Source organism: Orcinus orca, chromosome 9 (assembly GCF_937001465.1).
Source record: "Orcinus orca chromosome 9, mOrcOrc1.1, whole genome shotgun sequence".
In the NCBI taxonomy this organism is placed as follows: domain Eukaryota; kingdom Metazoa; phylum Chordata; class Mammalia; order Artiodactyla; family Delphinidae; genus Orcinus; species Orcinus orca.
In genome coordinates, this window is record NC_064567.1 from 36,631,339 (window position 1) to 36,651,676 (window position 20,338).

The 20,338-nt window shown below is 41.9% G+C and overlaps 1 protein-coding gene across 3 annotated transcripts in view; it reads right to left on the reverse strand.

The window, feature by feature from the left end:
* Nucleotides 1-2,583: 2,583 nt before the first annotated feature.
* The window catches only part of ZNF277 (zinc finger protein 277), a 132,278-nt gene continuing 114,523 nt past the window's right edge, over nucleotides 2,584-20,338 (reverse strand). For 2 of the 3 annotated variants that reach the window (XM_004269885.3, XM_033428262.2), the window contains exon 12: nucleotides 2,584-19,730. In XM_004269885.3, coding sequence (XP_004269933.1) covers nucleotides 19,544-19,730 — 187 coding nt within the window. In that variant the 3' untranslated portion in view covers nucleotides 2,584-19,543. The remainder of the gene's footprint in view (nucleotides 19,731-20,338) is intronic. The other variant, XM_033428260.2, reaches the window with a different exon arrangement.

The following is a 20,338-nucleotide window of genomic DNA, read 5'->3' on the forward strand; positions in this document are numbered from 1 at the left end:
CTATCTATTTTACATTTGGTAGTGTATATATGTCCATGCCACTCTCTCACTTTGTCCCAGCTTACCCTTCCTCCTCCCCGTGTCAAGTCCATTCTCTATGTCTGAGTCTTTATTCCTGTCCTGCCCCTAGGTTTTTCAGAACCATTTTTTTTTTTCACAATACAAATTTAAAAGTATCTCCTGAGTGCATTCACTCCACTCGCCCTTTGAGAACACTGGTCTATAGTCAGTACAACATGACTTCGCTATTCTATTTTATCATGTCATTCGTATCAAGAGTCATAAACTGGAATTAGCCCTCAGGCAGGAATTAAAAGTCAGACAATTTCACATAAAAATCCAGATTTCTGACTTCTTTTGAAAAAATAGTAGATTTGGCCACCTGGGCCAGAGTTTCTGATCTAACGATCGGCAGGGGTTGCTCAGGGAAAGTGGGCACGAGTCCAGCAGTGAGCCCTGAGGGAAGGATGCCAGGTGCGCCTTGGGGCCGCTGCAGTCTGCCCAGCCCACCTCACTCACTCATATTAAGTATGGAGCTGTGGGAACTGAGGCTTTGACATCAGATCTACTGCCTAGACATGAGGATTTCTGATTCTATCCTAACATGAAGATAATCTCATCTTGGCATGTTGTGCGCTGCCGGATAATTTTTGCCCCCCTTAACTTTTTTAATTTAAAAAAAATTTTTAAAAATAAATGTATTTATTACTTTTGGCTGCGTTGGGTCTTTGTTGCTGCACGTGGGCTTTCTCTAGTTGTGGCGATTGGGAGGCTACTCTTCGTTGTGGTGCGTGGGCTTCTCACTGCAGTGGCTTCTCTTGTTGCAGAGCACGGGCTCTAGGTGCGTGGGCTTCGGTAGTTGCAGCACATGGGCTCAGTAGTTGTGGCTCACAGGCTCTAGGGCATAGGCTCAGTAGCTGTGGCGCACGGGCTTAGTTGCTCCACGGCATGTGGGATCTTCCTGGACCAGGGCTCAAGCCCATGTCCCCTGCATTGGCAAGCGGATTCTCAACCACTGCACCACCAGGGAAGCCCCCCAACCCCTTAACTTTGAAAACCAAGCCTTTCAGCTTGACTCACATGAATCTGCCATTTTTTTAGGTTCTAAATGCTAAGGGATTTTGTGGGGGTCAACCTACTTATAAGTCTGCTTATTATATACATCATGGTGAGAGCTTGCTTTAATAATTTAAACCAGGTTACTTCAATGCCTGGGATAGTAACATGCTACTGAAAGAATTTCACTAAGCAAGGCATTTAAAAAAACATGATTAATATTATTACTGGTTTCAAGGGAGATTTAAAATAACTATGTTGTCACCTTCTGAGGAAAAGAAGAATGTACAAAGATGAAAGCTATCCTATAAATTAATCAGCCAGATTCTCTTCAGAGCTTAAATCATTCATTGACTGTAAGGCAGAGGCATGGAGAGTCAAAAGAACTCTTTCATTAGTGCCTCAGAATTTCATTGATAACAGGATACGTTAAGTATCACCCTGAAGTTTCTGTTTATCCCTTTGTAACTGGACTACCACGAGGCTGTCCTGGTTCCACCTTCTGACTGACACATCCAAAAAGAACACAGATGAAGTCCAGAAGCCTTGACAACAGATTTTTATCAAGGATTTTTTCCCCCTAGTCTTAATGAATTTTATTAGAAGGAATAATCTCAAAATAGAACTGATAATGGTTAAAATGTCACACTGTACAATTTGTTAGAGATTTTAAAAAAGATCAAACTGCCTTAATAAAATTTATTTATTAACATCTTTATTGGAGTATAATTGCTTTACAATCGTGTGTTAGTTTCTGCTTTATAACAAAGTGAATCAGCTATACATATACATATATCCCCATATCTCCACCGTCTTGCTACCTTACTCCCTATCCCACCCCTCTAGGTGGCCACAAAGCACGGAGCTGATCTCCCTGTGCTATGCAGCTGCTTCCCACTAGCTATCTATTTTACATTTGGTAGTGTATATATGTCCACGCCACTCTCTCACTTCGTCCCAGCTTACCCTTCCCCCTCCCCGTGTCCTCAAGTCCATTCTATATGTCTGCGTCTTTATTCCTGTTCTGCCCCAAGGTTTGTCAGAACCATTTTTTAGATTCCATATATATGTGTTAGCATACGGTATTTGTTTTTCTCTTTCTGACTTACTTCGCTCTGTATGAGTCTCTAGGTCCATCCACCTCACTACAGATAACTCAATTTCGTTTCTTTTTATGGTAATATTCCATTGTATATATGTGCCATATCTTCTTTATCCATTCATCTGTTGATAGACACTTCGGTTGCTTCCATGTCCTGGCTACTGTAAATAAAGCTGCAGTGAACATTGTGGTACATGACTCTTTTTGAATTATGGTTTTCTCAGGGTACATGCCCAGTAGTGGGATTGCAGGGTCGTATGGTAGTTCTACTTTTAGTTTTTTAAGGAACCTCCATACTGTTCTCCATAGTGACTGTATCAATTTACATTCACATCAACAGTGCAAGAGGGTTCCCTTTTCTCCACACCCTCTCCAGCATTTATTGTTTGTAGATTTTTTTGATGATGGCCATTCTGACAGGTGTGAGGTGATACCCCATTGTAGTTTTGATTTGCATTTCTCTAATGATTAGTGATGTTGAGCATCTTTTCATGTGCTTGTTGGCAATCTGTATATCTTCTTTGGAGAAATGTCTATTTAGGTCTTCTGCCCATTTTTGGACTGGGTTGTTTGTTTTTTTGATATTGAGCTGCATGAGCTGCATATAAATTTTGGAGATCAATCCTTTGTTCATTGCTTCATTTGCAAACATTTTCTCCCATTCTGAAGGTTATCTTTTCGTCTTGTTTATGTTTTCCTTTGCTGTGTAAAAGCTTTTAAGTTTCATTAGGTCCCATTTGTTTATTTCTGTTTTTATTTCCATTTTTCTAGGAGGTGGGTCAAAAAGGATCTTGCTGTGATTTATGTCACAGAGTGTTCTGCCTATGTTTCCCTCTAAGAGTTTGATAGTGTCTGGCCTTACATTTAGGTCTTTAATCCATTTTGAGTTTATTTTTGTGTATGGTGTTAGGGAGTGTTCTAATTTCATTCTTTTACATATAGCTGTCCAGTTTTCCCAGCACCACTTATTGAAGAGGCTGTCTTTTCTCCATTGTATAGTCTTGCCTTCTTTATCAAAGATAAGGTGACCATATGTGCGTGGGTTTATCTCTGGGCTTTTTATCCTGTTCCATTGATCTATATTTCTGTTTTTGTGCCAGTACCATACTGTCTTGATTACTGTAACTTTGTAGTATAGTCTGAAGTCAGAGAGCCTGATTCTTCCAGCTCTGTTTTTCTTTCTCAACATTGCTTTGGCTATTCAGGGTCTTTTGTGTTTCCATACAAATTGTGAAATTTTTTGTTCTAGTTTTGTGAAAAATGCCATTGGTAGTTTGATAGGGATTGCACTGAATCTGTAGATTGCTTTGGGTAGTATAGTCATTTTCACAATGTTGATTCTTCCCATCCAAGAACATGGTATATCTCTCCATCTGTTTGTATCGTCTTTAATTTCTTTCATCAGTGTCTTATAGTTTTCTGCATACAGGTCTTTTGTCTCCCTAGGTAGGTTTATTCCTAGGTATTTTATTCTTTTTGTTTCAGTGGTAAATGGGAGTGTTTCCTTAATTTCTCTTTCAGATTTTTCATCATTAGTGTATAGGAATGCAAGAGATTTCTGTGTATTAATTTTGTATCCTGCAACTTTACCAAATTCATTGATTAGGTCCAGTAGTTTTCTGGTAGCATGTTAGGATTCTCTATGTATTGTATCATGTCATCTGCAAATCATCTCCCATTTACTTCTTCTTTTCCTATCTGGATTCCTTTTATTTCTTTTTCTTCTCTGCTTGCTGTGGCTAAAACTTCCAAAACTATGTTGAATAATAGTGGTGAGAGTGGGCAACATTGTCTTGTTCCTGATCTTAGAGGAAATGGTTTCAGTTTTTCACCATTGAGAATGATGTTGGCTGTTGGTTTGTCATATGTGGCCTTTATTATGTTGAGGTAAGTTCCCTCTATGCCTACTTTCTGCAGGGTTTTTATCATAAATGGGTGTTGAATTTTGTTGAAAGCTTTTTCTGCATGTATTGAAACGATCATATTGTTTTTCTCCTTCAGTTTGTTAATATGGTTTATCACATTGATTGATTTGTGTATACTGAAGAATCCTTGCTTTCCTGGGAGACTTAATAAAATTTAGATCTGCAAATATTTGTCTAGGGAAATTGGATTTGATAAAAACACAGGTCACAAAAGAAAATATACAATGGCAGAAGCTATAATGGATGCAATTTGATAGATGTATTAAATACTTCCTGTACAATTCATACAAAACAGAAATAAATCCTTTGAAAATAATTTTAGTAAAATAAAAATGAAAGTAAAAAGTATTAGATACAAGTTTACATGACAGAATAGGATTGATGCATGAATTAAACTGGCTTAATGGAATTCACTTCAGAAAATGTATTACGTATGCATTCATAAACATGGAGTCCAAGGGACTGCAGCCAAAACATTCAGCTGGTGCAAATGGTCAAGCCCACACTCTGGTGAGAGAATGCCCAGTTCCCACCAGAAGGCAGTTTCCTGAACCCAGTGGAACTCAGGCACAAGTGTGGAAACAGCCTTGTTAATTCTGCTCAAACCCCACAGCCTACCAGTGAAGACAGCCATGCATGGGCATGATCCATCTCTCTAGCCATCCCTCCTGCCTTCCCCTGACCTCCTCCAGTTAAACTGGGTGATTCCCCAGCCTGGGTTTCCTAGCTCACACCATTTTCCCTGCCTCGCAGGTCTTTCCGTGCCCTACTTCCTACCCTTCCTTCCAGATGCAGATCCAGCTCTTCCTCATTGCCTCCCTTGTGGCCTCCATCCCACTGCAATTCAGACCTTGTCCCTCCGCAGATATACTTCTCCTGCCAAGGTCACCAAGGACCTCTACGTTGCCAAATCCAACGGAGTTTCTCAGGTTGCCTTCTCTGCCCATCACTCCCTCCTTCTGGTAGAAATCATTTCTTCCCAAGTTTCCACAACCCCTTGTACAATGCAGCTTCATTTGGCCAACAGCCAATTCCAGAGAGGGCTGCAGCTGTGGGCTGTTATCTACCTGTATCCAGGCCAGCTGAGGGAATGAAGACCTCAGTCCTGATGGAGAGAGCTGGGCAATATCCACCACACGCCTCAAACTCAGCAGGTCCCAAACCAAATGCTTTTGGTCCTGACCATTCTATTTCTAATTTTTCCCCTGACTGACTTTCACTGCTCTAGTTGTTCTCATCACCTCCTGACTAGATTAATGTGCCAGCCTCCTTCTTGGTAAGTTTGACCTACTCCAGTTCATCCTATACACAGTTAGCTAGTTTTAAAAAAAATCTCTTCTTTTTTGGTATTTTTAAAAACTGTGGTAAAATATATATAACATACAATTGACGATTTTGACATTTTAAGTGGCATCAATTACATTCACATGTTGTGCCACCATCATCATTATCTATTTCTAGAACTTTTTCATTACACCAAATAGAAACTCTGTAACCATCAAACAGTAACTCCCATGCCCTCTCCCTCACCCCTGGTAACATCTAGTCTGTTTTCTGTTTCCCATGAAATGTTTTTAAGGAGACAACTGTGCACCAGGCATCGTGCATCAAAATATCTTCTAAGTCCTCTTCAACTCTCTCCGGTGCTGAATGGTCTGCTCTCTCTGACCCCTGCAACCTCCCTCACCTTTCAGTGCCTTGCTGCTGTCTCTCCCTCCACCTTCTCCTCGTGTCCCACCCCTATCAGCTCTCAGCTGAGACCTTCTAGACCCACATAACTGGCATCAAAGTGCAGTTTGGCTTTTGTCTCATGGGGAGTAGCCTCTTGGAATTCTTGGCAATAAAATTCTCCATCTTAGCCCCAGAAAAATTTGATGTCCCCACAAATCTATTGTATAATTTCCTCCTAGAGGTGACAGTGGAAGGAGAACAAATGCAATTTTTGCTTGTGGAACCCAAGATTATTATTTACTCACGGCCTGACTGTCCCCCTCTGCTTGTCTTATGGGGTGCTGAATTTGAAACTGCACTGGCAGCAGAAGCGTTAGTGCAGGGATAGAAAGTGGACTGGGCCAGCAGGTGGGGAGAGTCAAAGTGAGGTCTGGATGACAAGGTGACATTAAAGAGCTGGGGCAAGAGTACAGAGAGAACAGAAGTGCTGAAAACACAGACGTGGGAAAAGCACGGTCGGTTCAATGAACACAAGGAGGCCTGGTTGCCTGCAGAGTAGCGGGCACAGGAGAGTGACGTGAAACAAGGGTGGAGATGAAATTCCTGAGGGCCTTGCAGATCATGTAAGAAGTTTAGACTTGCCTCCATATTCAATGGGAAGCTCTCACTGTATGAGAAAGAAAACCCCATGTCAAGGGTTTAAACAATAAAGGGGATTTATTGACCCGAGTAACCGAAACGTTCAGAGGACCTTGAGGTGACGGCTCTGGCTTCATTTCTCAGGAACTCTCTTCTTTGCTCTTCTGTGAGAGGCCTTGAGCTAGTTTCTCTCAAGGGTGGCAAGATGATTTTTGGCAGCAACCAGGGTACGGGTGTCTTTTTTTCAACAGGAAAGGGAGGGTCTAGCTTCTTGAAGCAGGTGAGGAATGTAACAGAATTCCTCACCTTCACTCTGATTGGTTCAGCCCGGACCAGTCACTGTGGGCGGGCCCTTGCTATGCACCTCTCTGCATAACCTCTCTGCATAACCTCTCTGCGTAGCTCTGCAGTGAAGTTCTTATTCCAATCAGGACTCCCATGAAGCTAGGGCTGGAGTCAATCCCAGTGGCATGGCTGCTACTTAGTAAGGGTAGAATAGGTTCCCCCAAATAATTTGCAAACTATTAGCAAAGGAAGAAAGGGGAAGATGCTGGGTAGGTAATCAAGAAAGTTCATTATACCAGAGAAGGATTTTTAAAGCTGCTCTGAGGAGGACAGGTTGCAGGAGCCAGCAAGGAAGGAGGGCGACCAGTTAGGAGACTGTTCCAGTAGTTCAGTCCTGAGATGATGGTGGTAGAAACTGAGATGCATTTTAGAGATAGAATTGACTGGACTTCGTGATGGATGGGGTGTTGGAGGACGTAGTTTTGGCCCGACTCTGCGGGATCTCAAATACCAGGTTTCGGACTTCATCTTGACAGCGATGGAAGTGTTAAAGTGGGCTGCCTTTTGTGAGAGTAAGAGATTAATAATTTTTTTTTGGTTTGCCTTTCACTTTCTCTTCCTCCTTAATTTTTTTTTTTTTACTTTTTACAATTTACCACAGCATATTCTTTTGTTCTTGTAATGTTTGCCAGATGATGAAAACACCAAAATCAGAATCTATGGTTTTATAAGAGTTTTATTTACTGCTCACTGTGTATCCAAGTGACTGAGAATATCCTCAAAAATCTGTTTTTTTGTAGTCTAATTTTACAAGGACCAAAGGACACATCTTCACTTGAATCTTAGAATACTCTGAGATTAATATTAACTTAGCTGAATGTTTCCAGTTTGAATTAGCATGCTCCAATGCCATTCAATCTTGCAAACTGCTATCCTCAGGAATTGAATGTGCTTTAGCTTTTCAAAATATCAATTATAAGGCATGAGAGTTCAACGGCAGCTTCTGGTTTAACCCTTTAGCTATCCATCATCTAAAGCTTACAGAAATAGCTGAATTAAACTTCAAGGATATAGGGTGACTATTTTTGCAGCCTAAGCAAACAATAGCTGCAACTTGATGCCCTTGATGGAAGTGGACTGGTATGTCAATTCTGCATATGAATTCAGCAAAGCACTTACATTAAAGAATTCATTCTTGTTCTCATTCAAGTTCGACTCCATCCTCTCAAAAAGAACCGCTATTTCTCCATTCACTGAAGAAGTCCGGGACTTGGCTTGGTCTCATTTTAAGTTTCCATATATTATTTTGTCATATATTACTTTGTTGTGCTTTGCCCCATCTCTCTGATCTTCAGTGTTCTCATCCTCTCTTTACCCCTGATTAGGATCCAAGTTCCTGACTAGATACGTCACAACATTGTTTTGAAGGTCAAGTGAGATGATATATGGAAAAGTTGTGAGGACTGCTAAGGTCTCCATAAAACTTTTACTTTTGTGATAATGCAACACCTGCAGTTGTAGCAGTTACCGTCGGGGCCCTTTTACATTACCGCTTCCTCAGTCTTCGTATGAGGGACTTCTCCAGCCTCCTGAGGACACTAGACCAATGTGCAAGGCAGGCTGAAGTGCCAGGGAATTTATGCCCCTGAGAGCAGTCCTCAACCCATGGCCAGTGGAGTTGGTGGATAAATATCCCAGCCTTTTGCCCCTTGGTGGTGCTGGTAGGTGTGGCACAACTCCAAGAAGTGTCCTATGCAGTCTCCCAGAGGTCCTCAGTAAGCTAAGTCGCATTCCCATAGTAGTAACTTCATTAATGCACAGTTTTGTGTTCCATTTTATGTTTTACTTCCTCACTTCCTGAACTGGTATTTCCTGGGTTTACCTCTCAAACGAATGACCTGCCCTCAAATTCTTAAAGTCTGTTTCTGGTGGAACTCAACCTAAGACCCTAGTTCTAATGGTCTTTCAAAAACTATATGTGCAGCTAGCTCACCGATGACATGCTAGAATTCTCTGGCTTTATCGCCCAGCCTTAGCCCTGGATGGAACTAAGTCTACTTTGCGTCCTGATTGCTGGGACTTAGTGTATTTAGGGGTAACTCTCTGAGAGGTGGTCTCCAAGTAATTCTGGCCACGCCCACCATACCCTGAGAGACCATATACCTTATAGAAGGGCCAGCTGAAACATGAGTCAAGCAGACGGAGATTAAATATCACCATTATTGCTAATAAAGATACTGGAGAATGTGGCTTGTAGCTGTGGGCAAGTGAGCTTTCTAACACTGAACCCCAAAGTCAGGCACACTTACCCACACAGTCGTAGAGAGTGTTGGACAACTGAAGGCCTCCAACTGCCCTGGCAGAGCCTGCCAGTCTAAAGTTTGCAGAAAGTAGGAGCAGAACAGGATGCGTTCCGTATGCAGAGACAGATCCCAAAGAGAAAAAGGAGGAAGGGGCTGAGTCACACATGCCAAGCTCCTGTTCTGCCATTCCTCCCTTTCAGGAATGAGAGGGGTCAGAAAGAAACCCAGAATGTTATTGTAATGGATTCCTTTCTCATGGAAACAAGAGGCTAGGGGAAAGGAGTTCCCCTTTTCCCATATTCTCCAGGTTTGTGTTCTCTTAGCTCCTTAGGCTTAACCATTAAACTACAGGCCAACTGAGAGTGTGCCTGTCTCCCCTGCAGGAGGAGATCAACAATCTAGGATGACAGTGCAGCCCTTACCATGAGCACACCCCCGACCTCTCCCGCCCAAGTGCCAACTACTCTTCCTTTGTGTGTTCTCCTGAGCCTGGTGGCGAAGAGGGTAGCTATTGCCCTCGGAAGGCAATTGATCGACTGAAGTAATTACAGGCCACGCTGAACTCCAGCTGAAAGCTCCCCGTTCACTTTTCATTCTAAATTACATCTAACCATGTTGTTTAGAACAGTCTATCAGAGGTTCTGCAAAGAGATTATATGACACTGTAAAGATGCTTCAATAAAAAACATTCCAGTAAAATACTGATGTCCCCAATTTAAAAATAACCCCTCTACCATTGTGAATTTCCCAGGGAAAAATTAAAGTTCTAAGATTAGATTCTCTTGTCTGCTTGAGTTAAAGTTAAAAGGCATTAAAGTCTAAAACTCATCCTTCCCAATTTCTGATTCTGCTTGTTCTGAACCAGAAGGGTTCTTCATACCTGAAGAGCACTGTGGTTCTTTCAGCAGCCTGGACAGGGTCTCACTAGAACCACTAGTGTGGTTTTTTTTTCAGAGTCTCAGAAGTTAAACACCAAATTTCTGTTACACCTCACTTTTTAAAGAGTATCATCAAAGTACTCGACACCAACAAAATTAAACAACAGAAAAAAAACCAATACCAAGATTTTCAAGTAATTATCAAGACAAAGTGGTGCTCCCAGAACCTTGCACTTTCCATAAAACAGACAGTGAAATCTTGATTTGGGCTTCACCAGGATGCTGTGTAAGTTATCTGAAATCCTTGATCCGTAAACAAACTCAACCAGGAGGAAGCTCCCTCAAGAAGTTAACGTCGGCAACATGTTTTATCATTCCTATGGGAAGAATCAACACATATTTCTCTCAGGGTGACATATGCGACTGTAGGAGGTCAGAATACACCATCCCAATATAGGCCACTCTGGCATAAGGATTATTTTGAGCTGAAGGCAACTGAGAAAAAGCAGGCACAGGATGAGCTCTCTGCTGTTCCCTATCTTCTGGAAAGTAAGATCACAAATTCCCCTTGTGAAGGTGTCTCCCCACTGCCACCCCACCCCACCACTGTCCGTGGGAAGGGAGTAACAACTTCCAGTGATACAGGAGACAGGATGGCCCCGCGAGAGTCTACACAAACAAACCTTACCAACTAGGCCTTATCTACCATTAATTTCCCATATATTTGCCTTCCTACAATTTGCTGCCCCTAGAAGCTCGAAGCCCTTTCCATTTGTCTTGACACTTCTTTTTAAATGTAACCTCTTATGTTCAAATGCTATAAAGGCCTCCAAGTTTAGCTGTTTCTTTGTAAGTTTTCTCTCTTTCTAGGAAGACCCCACATCATGTAAACCTTTTAAAATCAAAGAAATTTGTATGTCTTTTCTCATATTAATATGTCTGTTGTCAGATTATTTTGCAGACCCAGCCAGAGAACCTAAGAGGGCAGATGAGAATTTTCTTCCCCAAAAGATTTTTACACTCTTGCAAAGTTTAGAAATAGCAGTGATGGCAAGCCCAGTCATTAGTCTGTTTTGAGATCTTTCTCTCCCATCTTGAACCTTTAAAAAAAAAATAAATTTATTTATTTATGCTGGGTCTTAGTTATGGCTCCAGGGCTCCTTAGTTGCAGCATGTGAACTCTTAGTTGTGGGATCATAGTTTCCTGACCAGGGATTGAACCCGGACCCCTGCATAGGGAGCACGGAGTCTTAGCCACTGTGCCATCAGGGAAGTCCCTCTCCCAGCTTGAATATTAAATGCCTCTTAACTTCCATTTCCCCTTTGAGCCCCCTGTCTCCAACATTCCCTGATCCATGGAACCTGGGCTCTAAATAATGACACAGTGGCTCCTGCTGTTGCCTTTTGTTGTGAAATTGCTAGGGCATGTGAAGCCTGCCATGCAAGGTGAGTTTCTCCTTCATTTCCTTATTTGTTTCAGCTGGAAAACATCCTCAGCAGATTCCTGAACTAAAGCTGTTGTTGACATTTCTGCAGCTTGAATCTCTAGGTGTGTTAGGATTAGTTTTGGATATGAATGACAGAAAACCCAAAATAACAGGGGGAAGGTTGAAGTTTATTCTGCTCACATAAATGTCTAGGTCAGCATTCCAGTGCTGGTGTACCCTTCCATAGTGTCACGGATCCAGATTCCGTTGACACTGTTGCCCCACCATGCGTGGCTTGGACCTCATTGTCTCATATGCAGAATATCTACATCCTAAGTGAAATAAGGTAGGAAAGGATGTAAGTAAAGCAAATGGTGCTTGTGTCGTTTCTTAAAGAAGACACACGAGTTCAGGCATACCTTGGAGATACTGCAGGCTTGGTTCCAGACTACTGCAACAAGGCAACTATCTCAACAAAGCAAGTCACACAAACTTTTTGATTTCCCAGTGCATATAAAAGTTATGCTTACACTATACTGTAGTGTATTAAGTGTGCAATAGTGTTATATCTAAAAAACAATGTACATACCTTAATTAAAAAACACTTTATTGCTAAAAAATGCTAACCATCATTTGAGCCTTCAGTGAACTGTAATCTTTCTGCTGGTGGAGGGTCTTGCCTTGATGTTGATGGTGCTGCCTGGTCAGGGTGGCTGCTGAAGGCTGGGGTGGCCATGGCAGTTTCTTAAAATAAGACAACAATGAAGTTTGACTCATTGATTGACTCTTCCTTTTATGAATGATTTCTCTGCAGCACGCATGCTGTTCGATAGCATTTCATCCACAGAACTTCTTTCAAAATTGGAGTCAGGGGCTTCCCTGGTGGCGCAGTGGTTAAGAATCCGCCTGCCAAGGCAGGGGAGCTGGGTTCGAGCCCTGGTCTGGGAAGATCCCACATGTCATGGAGCAACTAAGCCCGTGCACCACAACTACTGAGCCTGCGCTCTAGAGCCTGCAAGCCACAACTACTGAGCCCATGTGCCACAACTACTGAAGCCCACACGCCTAGAGCCCGTGCTCCGCACCAAGAGAAGCCACCGCAATGAGAAGCCCCCGCACCACAACGAAGGGCAGTCCCCGCTCACAATTAGAGAAAGCCTGCGTGCAGCAACCAAGGCCCAACGCAGCCATAAATAAATAAATAAATTTATTAAAAAAAAATTGGAGTCAATCCTCTCAAACCCTGCTGCTGCTTTATGAACTAAGTTTATGTAATATTCTAAATCCTTTATCAACCTTGCTGCTTTATCAACTAAGTTTATGTAATCTAAATCCTTTGTTGTCATGTCAACCATCTTCACAGCATCTTCACCGGGAGTAGACTCCATCTCAAGAAACCACTTTCATTGCTCATCCTTAAGAAGTAACTCTGCATCCATTCAAGGTTTATATGAGATCGTGGCAATTCAGTCACATCTTCAGGCTCCACTTCTAGTTCTAGTTGTCTTGCTATTTCCACCACATCTGCAGTTACTTCCTCCGCTGAAGTCCCGAACTCCTCAAACTCATCCTTGAGGACTGGAGTCAACTTCTTTCAGTCTCCTGTTAATGCTGATATTTTGACCTCTTCCCGTAAATCACAAATATTCTTAGTGGTGTCTAGAATGCTGAATCCTTTCCAGAAGGTTTTCAATTGGCTTTGCCCAGATACATTATTAGAATCACCATCTATGACTGCTATAGCCTTAGAAAGTGTATTTCTTAATAATAAGACTTAAAAGTTGAAATGACTCTTTGATCCATGGGCTGCAGAATGGATGTTGTATTAGCAGGCATGAAAACATTAATCTGATTGCACATTTCCATCAGAGATATTGGGTGAACAGGTGCACTGTCAACAAACAGCAATTATATATATATATTTGCGGTACACGGGCCTCTCACTGTTGTGGCCTCTCCCGTTGAGGAGCACAGGCTCCGGATGCACAGGCTCAGCGGCCATGGCTCACAGGCCTAGCCGCTCTGCAGCATGTGGGATCTTCCCGGACCGGGGCATGAACCCGTATTCCCTGCATCAGCAGGCGGACTCTCAACCACTGTGCCACCAGGGAAGCCCAACAGTAATATTTTGAAAGGAATCTTTTTTTCTGAGCAGATCTAAACAGTGGGCTTAAAATACTCAGTAAACCATGTTGTAAACAGATGTGCTGTCATCCAGGCTTTGTTGTTCCATTTACAGAGCACAGGCAGAGTAGACTTAGCATAATTTTTTTTTTTAAAATAAGTTTATTTATTTTTGGCTGCATTGGGTCTTTGTTGCTGCATGTGGGCTTTCGCTAGTTGCGGCAAGCAGGGACTACTCTTCGTTGCAGTGTGCGGGCTTCTCATTGAGGTGGCTTTTCTTGTTGCAGAGCACAGGCCCTAGGTGCGCGGGTTTCAGTAGTTGTGGCACGTGGGCTCAGGAGTTGTGGCTCACGGGTCCAGCTGCTCCGCGGCATGTGCGATCTTCCTGGACCAGGGCTCGAACCCATGTCCCCTGCATTGGCAGGCAGATTCTTAACTACTGAGCCAGCAGAGAAGCCCAGACTTAGCATAATTCTTAAGGGCCCTAAAATTTTGGGAATGGTAAATGAGCAATGGCTTCAACTTAAAGTCACCTGCTGCATTAAGCCCTAACAGGAGAGTCGGCCTGTCCTTTGGAGCTTTGAAGCCGGGCATTAACTTCTATGAAAGTCCTAGATGGCATCTTCTTCCAATAGAAGGCTGCTTTGTCTACATTGAAAATCTGTTGTTTGGTATAGCCACCTTCATAAATTATCTTAGCTAGATCTCCTGGATAACTTGCTGCAGCTTCTCTATTACCACTTGCTGCTTCACCTTGTACTTTTATGTTATGAAGATGGCTTCTTTCCTTAAACTTCATGAACCAACTTCTGCTAGCTTCAAACTTTTCTCCTGCAGCTTCCTGAAGGAAGAGTTAGGGCCTTGCTGTGGATCAGGCTTTGGCTTAAAGGAATGTTGTGGCTTATTTGATCTTCTATCCGGACCATTAAAACTTTCTCCATATCAGCAATAAGGCTGTTTTGCTTTATTATGCATGTGTTCACTGGATTAGCACTTTTAATTTCCTTGAAGAACTATCCCTTTGCAGTCACAGCTTGACTGGTATAAGAGGTCTAGCTTTTGGTCTCTCTCACCTTCCAACATGCCTTCCTCATTAAGCTTAATCATTTCTACCTTTTGATTTAAAGCGACAAATGTGTGACTCTTCCTTTCACTTGAACACTCAGAGGCCATTGTAGGGCTCTTCACTGGCCTAAGTTCAATATTGTTGTGTTTTAGGGAATAGGGAGGGCTGAAGAGAGGGAGAGAGATGGGCTGGTTTGGGGTGCTCATGACACCCCAAAACAATGACAATAGTAACATCAAAGATCAATGATCACAGATCACCATAACATATATAGTAATAATGAAAAAGTTTGAAATACTGTGAGAATTACCAAAACGTGAGGGACACGAAGTAAGCAAATGCTGGTGGAGAAACGGCGCGGATAAACTTGCTTGACGCTGGATTGCCATGAACCTTCAGTTTGTAAAAAACACAGCATCTGAAAAATGCAATACAGTAAGGTGCCAATAAAACAAGCCTATACCCTGAACTACCAGAGAGGTTGAGAAATGCAGTCTTCATTCTAGGCAGCCATATACCCAACTAAACTTATTATTATTAAAGACATATATAAATACTGGGGGCAACTGGACTACCAGACTAATTGCACTGGTGAGGACACATACTTCTGGAGAGCCCTCCTCAGCACACCACCTTCTCCTGCTTTGGACTGGTCCAGCCTCCAGCAGTATTTCTCTTGGCTCTGCCTTTTCCAGCAATAGTGGATATGTCCTAGGGCTCGATTTCCCTCTGCACCTTTCTGGGAGGAGCAGCTGAGTTTGTCACAGTATAATTTATTTCTTAAGTTATTCCCTTTCCTTCCCTAACACATATAGGCCTAACAGTATTTGTAGGATCTGATGCTTCCTTCCTTCTTTTTTTTTCTTAAACTTTCTCTCCTTTCTGGCCCAGATAATGCTACCTTTCTCATCTAGATTTTGTCTAACAGGGTCTTCTGTTCTGAGAGATGAGTCACTAGGTTCCGGTCTGTCAAAGGCAACTACTGTCCAAAAAAAATCTTGAGCACTCTCAGTTTTCCGAGTGAGATAATCAGCACGTATTTTCTGACTGGGCCGACAGCCAATCCAGGGTTGGATTCCATTTATCACTGCCCTGCTCACTCTCTTCTATTATGCTTCATCTTTCTTGCTGCCCTCCTTTAGAGTCTTAATGCTCAGAATTTCTCAGGTGTGCCCACTCTGGGCACAGGCAGCACTTACGTCCTTACCTACAATCACAGCAACATCTGGACACTCATTCAATACCCTCCGAACAGTCTACTTGCATTTGACTGCTATTCCCCTCTCAAATGGTCCAGACTTTCAGGTACACTTGGCACCACTGTCCCAGTCTTTAAGGTGCAATCCACCAGTGGTTCTTCCCAAGGAGTCTCTGCGTGGCTCTAAGAGAGCACTTTGCCAGTAGTGGCCTGTATCCGCGCTCCCTTTGGGACAGTCAGTACAGTTTGCTGAGACTTTGCTTATACTCTTGTTCAATTTCTTTGGAACTAAGTTATTATTTCTGTCCTTATGTTCCAGATGATCCCCCCCAAATATCTACCAACCTAAGAAAAACACCTCTTAAATGAATGAAACTCCAAGTACAGTATCCTGTCCCTTTTATCTTGTCTTTCAATTTCATTTTTCCTTTAATATCTGTTGGATCTGTTCTCTAAAATCTCAACTTTATCTCCAAAAACGCTTTCTCCTTCTCAAGCTTAATTACTCTTCATTTATTTTGTTCTCATCCTGTCATTGCTCCTGTTCTAAGACTGAAGCACATTCTAGAAACACCCCAGATATTCCTTGATTTTCTGAACAAATCTGATTCCTAGAGACAGAAGTTTCTAGGCACAGGACTAACTTCCTTCTTGATCTTTGGTTTTAAAACAACGGTAGGTTTTTCATTAAATAAAGGCTCCTATTTATTGTTTGCTGGTTTTCAATGAAAAGAATTGTATGGGTGTCTGCACACCTCGAGGCTTGGATTCTAAAGCGTTGGCCACAGCTCATATAATTTACAAATCCAGTCAATTGTGGATCACATGGTGGGAGATTACTCTTGAGATTCTGGACAGGCTGTACCACATGACTTCAAGATTAGTCTTGGTGCACTGCCTATACAGGCTTGCATTAACAGTTGAAAACTAGAACTTCAGACTCCAGTGCTCTCTAGTACACATGCTGTGTAAAGTACCCATTGGTAAAGAAATCATAGAATTAGAAGATCACCATTTTGCAAGCCCTAAAAAAAATTCTAGATAACATAAACCAGTGGATATTAAAATGGTTTGATGGGGAACTTTATAATGATGCACCAGACTGACAGCACATGAACGCACTGATCAATTGTCACATCTCTATAAGTGGCACATCAGATATCATGTGCCTGATGTGATGTGGGAGAAAGCACACATCTCTTACGAATTATTTTTGTAAAAATTTTTTTGAACACAAATTTTTTTTTTTTTTTTTTTGTGGTATGCGGGCCTCTCACTGTTGTGGCCTCTCCCGTTGTGCAGCACAGGCTCCGGATGCGCAGGCTCAGTGGCCATGGCTCACGGGCCTAGCTGCTCCGCGGCATGTGGGATCCTCCCGGACTGGGGCACGAACCCATGTCCCCTGCATCGGCAGGTGGACTCTCAACCACTGCGCCACCAGGGAAGCCCGAACACAAATTTTTAATGGAGCTTCTAGATATACCAGTTTGCAGGAAAAACTGGTGATAGAGGAACATGTTAAATGACACAAAGAGGATACGCTATCCAAATTCAGAAAGTGAGAAAGATGACCTAATCTCTTTAACAAGTAAGTGGCAGTTAAAATGAAAGAGTTTAACAGCATAAACTGTTATACATAAGACCCTTAAGGACCACACCAACCAAATGCAAAGTATGTGTCTCACTAGAATCCTGATTTAAGCAAACCAAGTAAAAAGACATCTTGAAAAGTTTTTTAAAATCTATTTTTACTTATAGAAAAGTTGCCATAGTACAAAGAATTCCCACATACCCTTCACTTAGATTTCCCCAAATGTTAACATCTTATTGCATCTACTTTATCATTCTCTCTCTATATACATACCCATATTAGGGGTGTGTGTGTGTGTGTGTGTGTGTGTGTGTGTGTTTTCTTTTTTGTTTTTGGGCTGCACTGCATGGCATGCAGGATCTTAGTTCCCTGACCAGGGATCAAAGCCGGGCCCCTGGGTTTCCCTGGTGGCACAGTGGTTAAGAATCTGCCTGCCAATCCAGGCGACACGGGTTTGAGCCCTGCTCCGGGAAGATCTCCCATGCTGCGGAGCAACTAAGCCCATACGCCACAACTACTGAGCCTGCACTCTAGAGTCTGTGAGCCACAACTACTGAGCCCACGTGCCACAACTACTGAAGCCTGCGTGCCTAGAGCCCGTGCTCTGCAACAAGAGTAGACACCACAATGAGAAGCCTGCACACCACAACAAAGAGTAGCCCTCCGCTCGCCACAACTAGAGAAAGCCCATGCACGGCAACAAAGATCCACTGCAGCCAAAAAAAAAAGCCAGGGCCCTTGCAGTGGAAGCCCGGAATCCTAACCACTGGACGGCCAGGGAATTCCCCATATTAGTTTTTTATTGCCAACAAAGTGCTCCTTTACCCTTAACAACTTCAGTGTGTATTTTCTAAAGACAAGAACATTCTTACACATACTACAGTACAATTGCTGAAATCTGGAAATTAATATGAATACCATAACATTTACTACAGACCTTACTCAAATTTTGCTAATTGTCCCACTAATATCTTTTACAGCAGAAGAAAACCATATTTTCTTGGTCTGGGATCCAATCCAGGATTACACAATGTGATACCTCTCTAGTCTTCTTTAATTTGGTACAGTTACTTCAGTCTTTGTTTTTCATGACCTTGATTTTTTGAAGAGTAAAGGCCAATTATTTGTAGATTGTCCCTCACTTGGGTTTAGTTGATGTTTCTTCAGTATATTCGCATTATACATTTTGGGGAAGAACCCTGAAAAGGGATGTTTTGTCTTCCTCATTGCATCTTATCAGGAGGCATACAATATTTGTCCTGTAACTGGTAATGTTGTAAAAAGACATTTTTGGGACAACTAAGGAAAACTGAAAACATATGATATTAAGAAGTTATTGTTAATTTTGTTAGATGTCATAATGGTATTGTGGTTGTTTTTAAAAAAGTACTCATCTGTTAGCCATATATACACTGTAGGGGAAAGTGAAGTTATTTGGCTTGATGTCCATTTCTAGGGAGTTTAATAACTCCAGGTGGAAAGCAATAATAATACCATAGTCAGATTTTGATTTTTCCGAAATAGTGTCCGATTTGTGCATCATCCAGGACTTTGACCACTGTTCCTCTCTTCTGTGGCTCCTCTTTTGGTCACTACATTCACAGCTGACCCAGTGTAGTACAGAAAGCACACGTCTGTCAAATTTTGTGACTTGCTGGATGACGAAAGCCTGTGGGGAAGAGACTGAAACTACTGGTTGAAATTAGGTTTATAAATAATTTGAACATTTCACTTCTTTGTGATTGGCACGTCTTCCTTATTATAGATAAATATGAGTCTAATGAAATGAGAACATTTACAATGATTACATAACAAAACTTCAGAGCCCATATACAAAAAGTCTTCATTTTATTTAGTTTCTACTTTATTTTTGGGAAAAAAATTAGTTTTTTAAAAGTTTATTTTGGACTTCCCTGGTGATGCAGCGGCTAAGAATCCGCCTGCCAAAGCAGGTGACACGGGTTCAATCCCTGGTCCGGGAAAATCCCACCTGCTGCAGAGCAACTAGGACTGTGTGCCACAACTACTGAGCCCACGCTCTAGAGCCCACGAGCCACAACTACTGAAGCCTGCGAGCCTAGAGCCTGTGCTCCGCAACAAGGGAAGCCACTGCAATGAGAAGCCCGCGCACCGCAATGAAGACCCAAGACAGCCAATTAAAAAAAAAAAAAAAAATTTTACCAAAGACTAATCCTTTGCTGATGTTCAAATTTAAAGTATTCTTTTGCATCTGTCTCATTGGAGAAAACATGAAACATTGCTTATGTGGCAGTTTCTTCTAGTTTTTCAAGGACTCATGTAGTAGCAACTGGTTCAAAATACTGCTTTGTTTCAAAGCATGCAGTTTAGATGTATCTTCACTAATGATGGCGATATTTCCATTTTGTTCCTGAGCTGTCAGGTCACTTTCACTGTCAGACAGGGTACATAGCAGAGTGTCATTTTCATAGGTTGGAAAATAATACCTGAAAACAACCACAGATATACTGAATAACCAAAACTATATATTATCCAGAAAATTTCTAGGCAGCTGAATGTACACATCACTATAATTTTGCTAGGTTTCTTGCCAACAATTTCAACTGCATTTTGCAAAGGCTGTAAGGGAGAGAACTCCTGAATTACTTTTACTTTGACCTTTACTGGCTGACATCAGTCTTACTATATCCTTGGTAGTTGGCAATTCAGCCTTGGCTTGATATCTACCATAACAAGACACTCACTATCTTAAAAGGCAGCCTACTCCACTATCAGGCAACTCTAGCTATTAAATAATACCTCCTCGATAAAGCTAAAGATGACATCTCTCTCATTTCTACTCAAAGGGCCCGGTTCTTCCCTAAGGTTAACAAAGTTCAAATACAGTTACTCTTTCATACACTGCTCCTTTTATCAGTTGTATCTGATAAAAACAACTGCTTCTGCTTGTGAGGTTTTTTTTTTCCCACCCCCAACCTAATCATCACTATTTCCTTCATTATAAATTATCAAACATTAAAATATCTAAAGAATTTTAAGTCTATTACTCTGGTTCCTTCTCTGGACACACTTTGTAGTTAGTTCTGAAATCTAA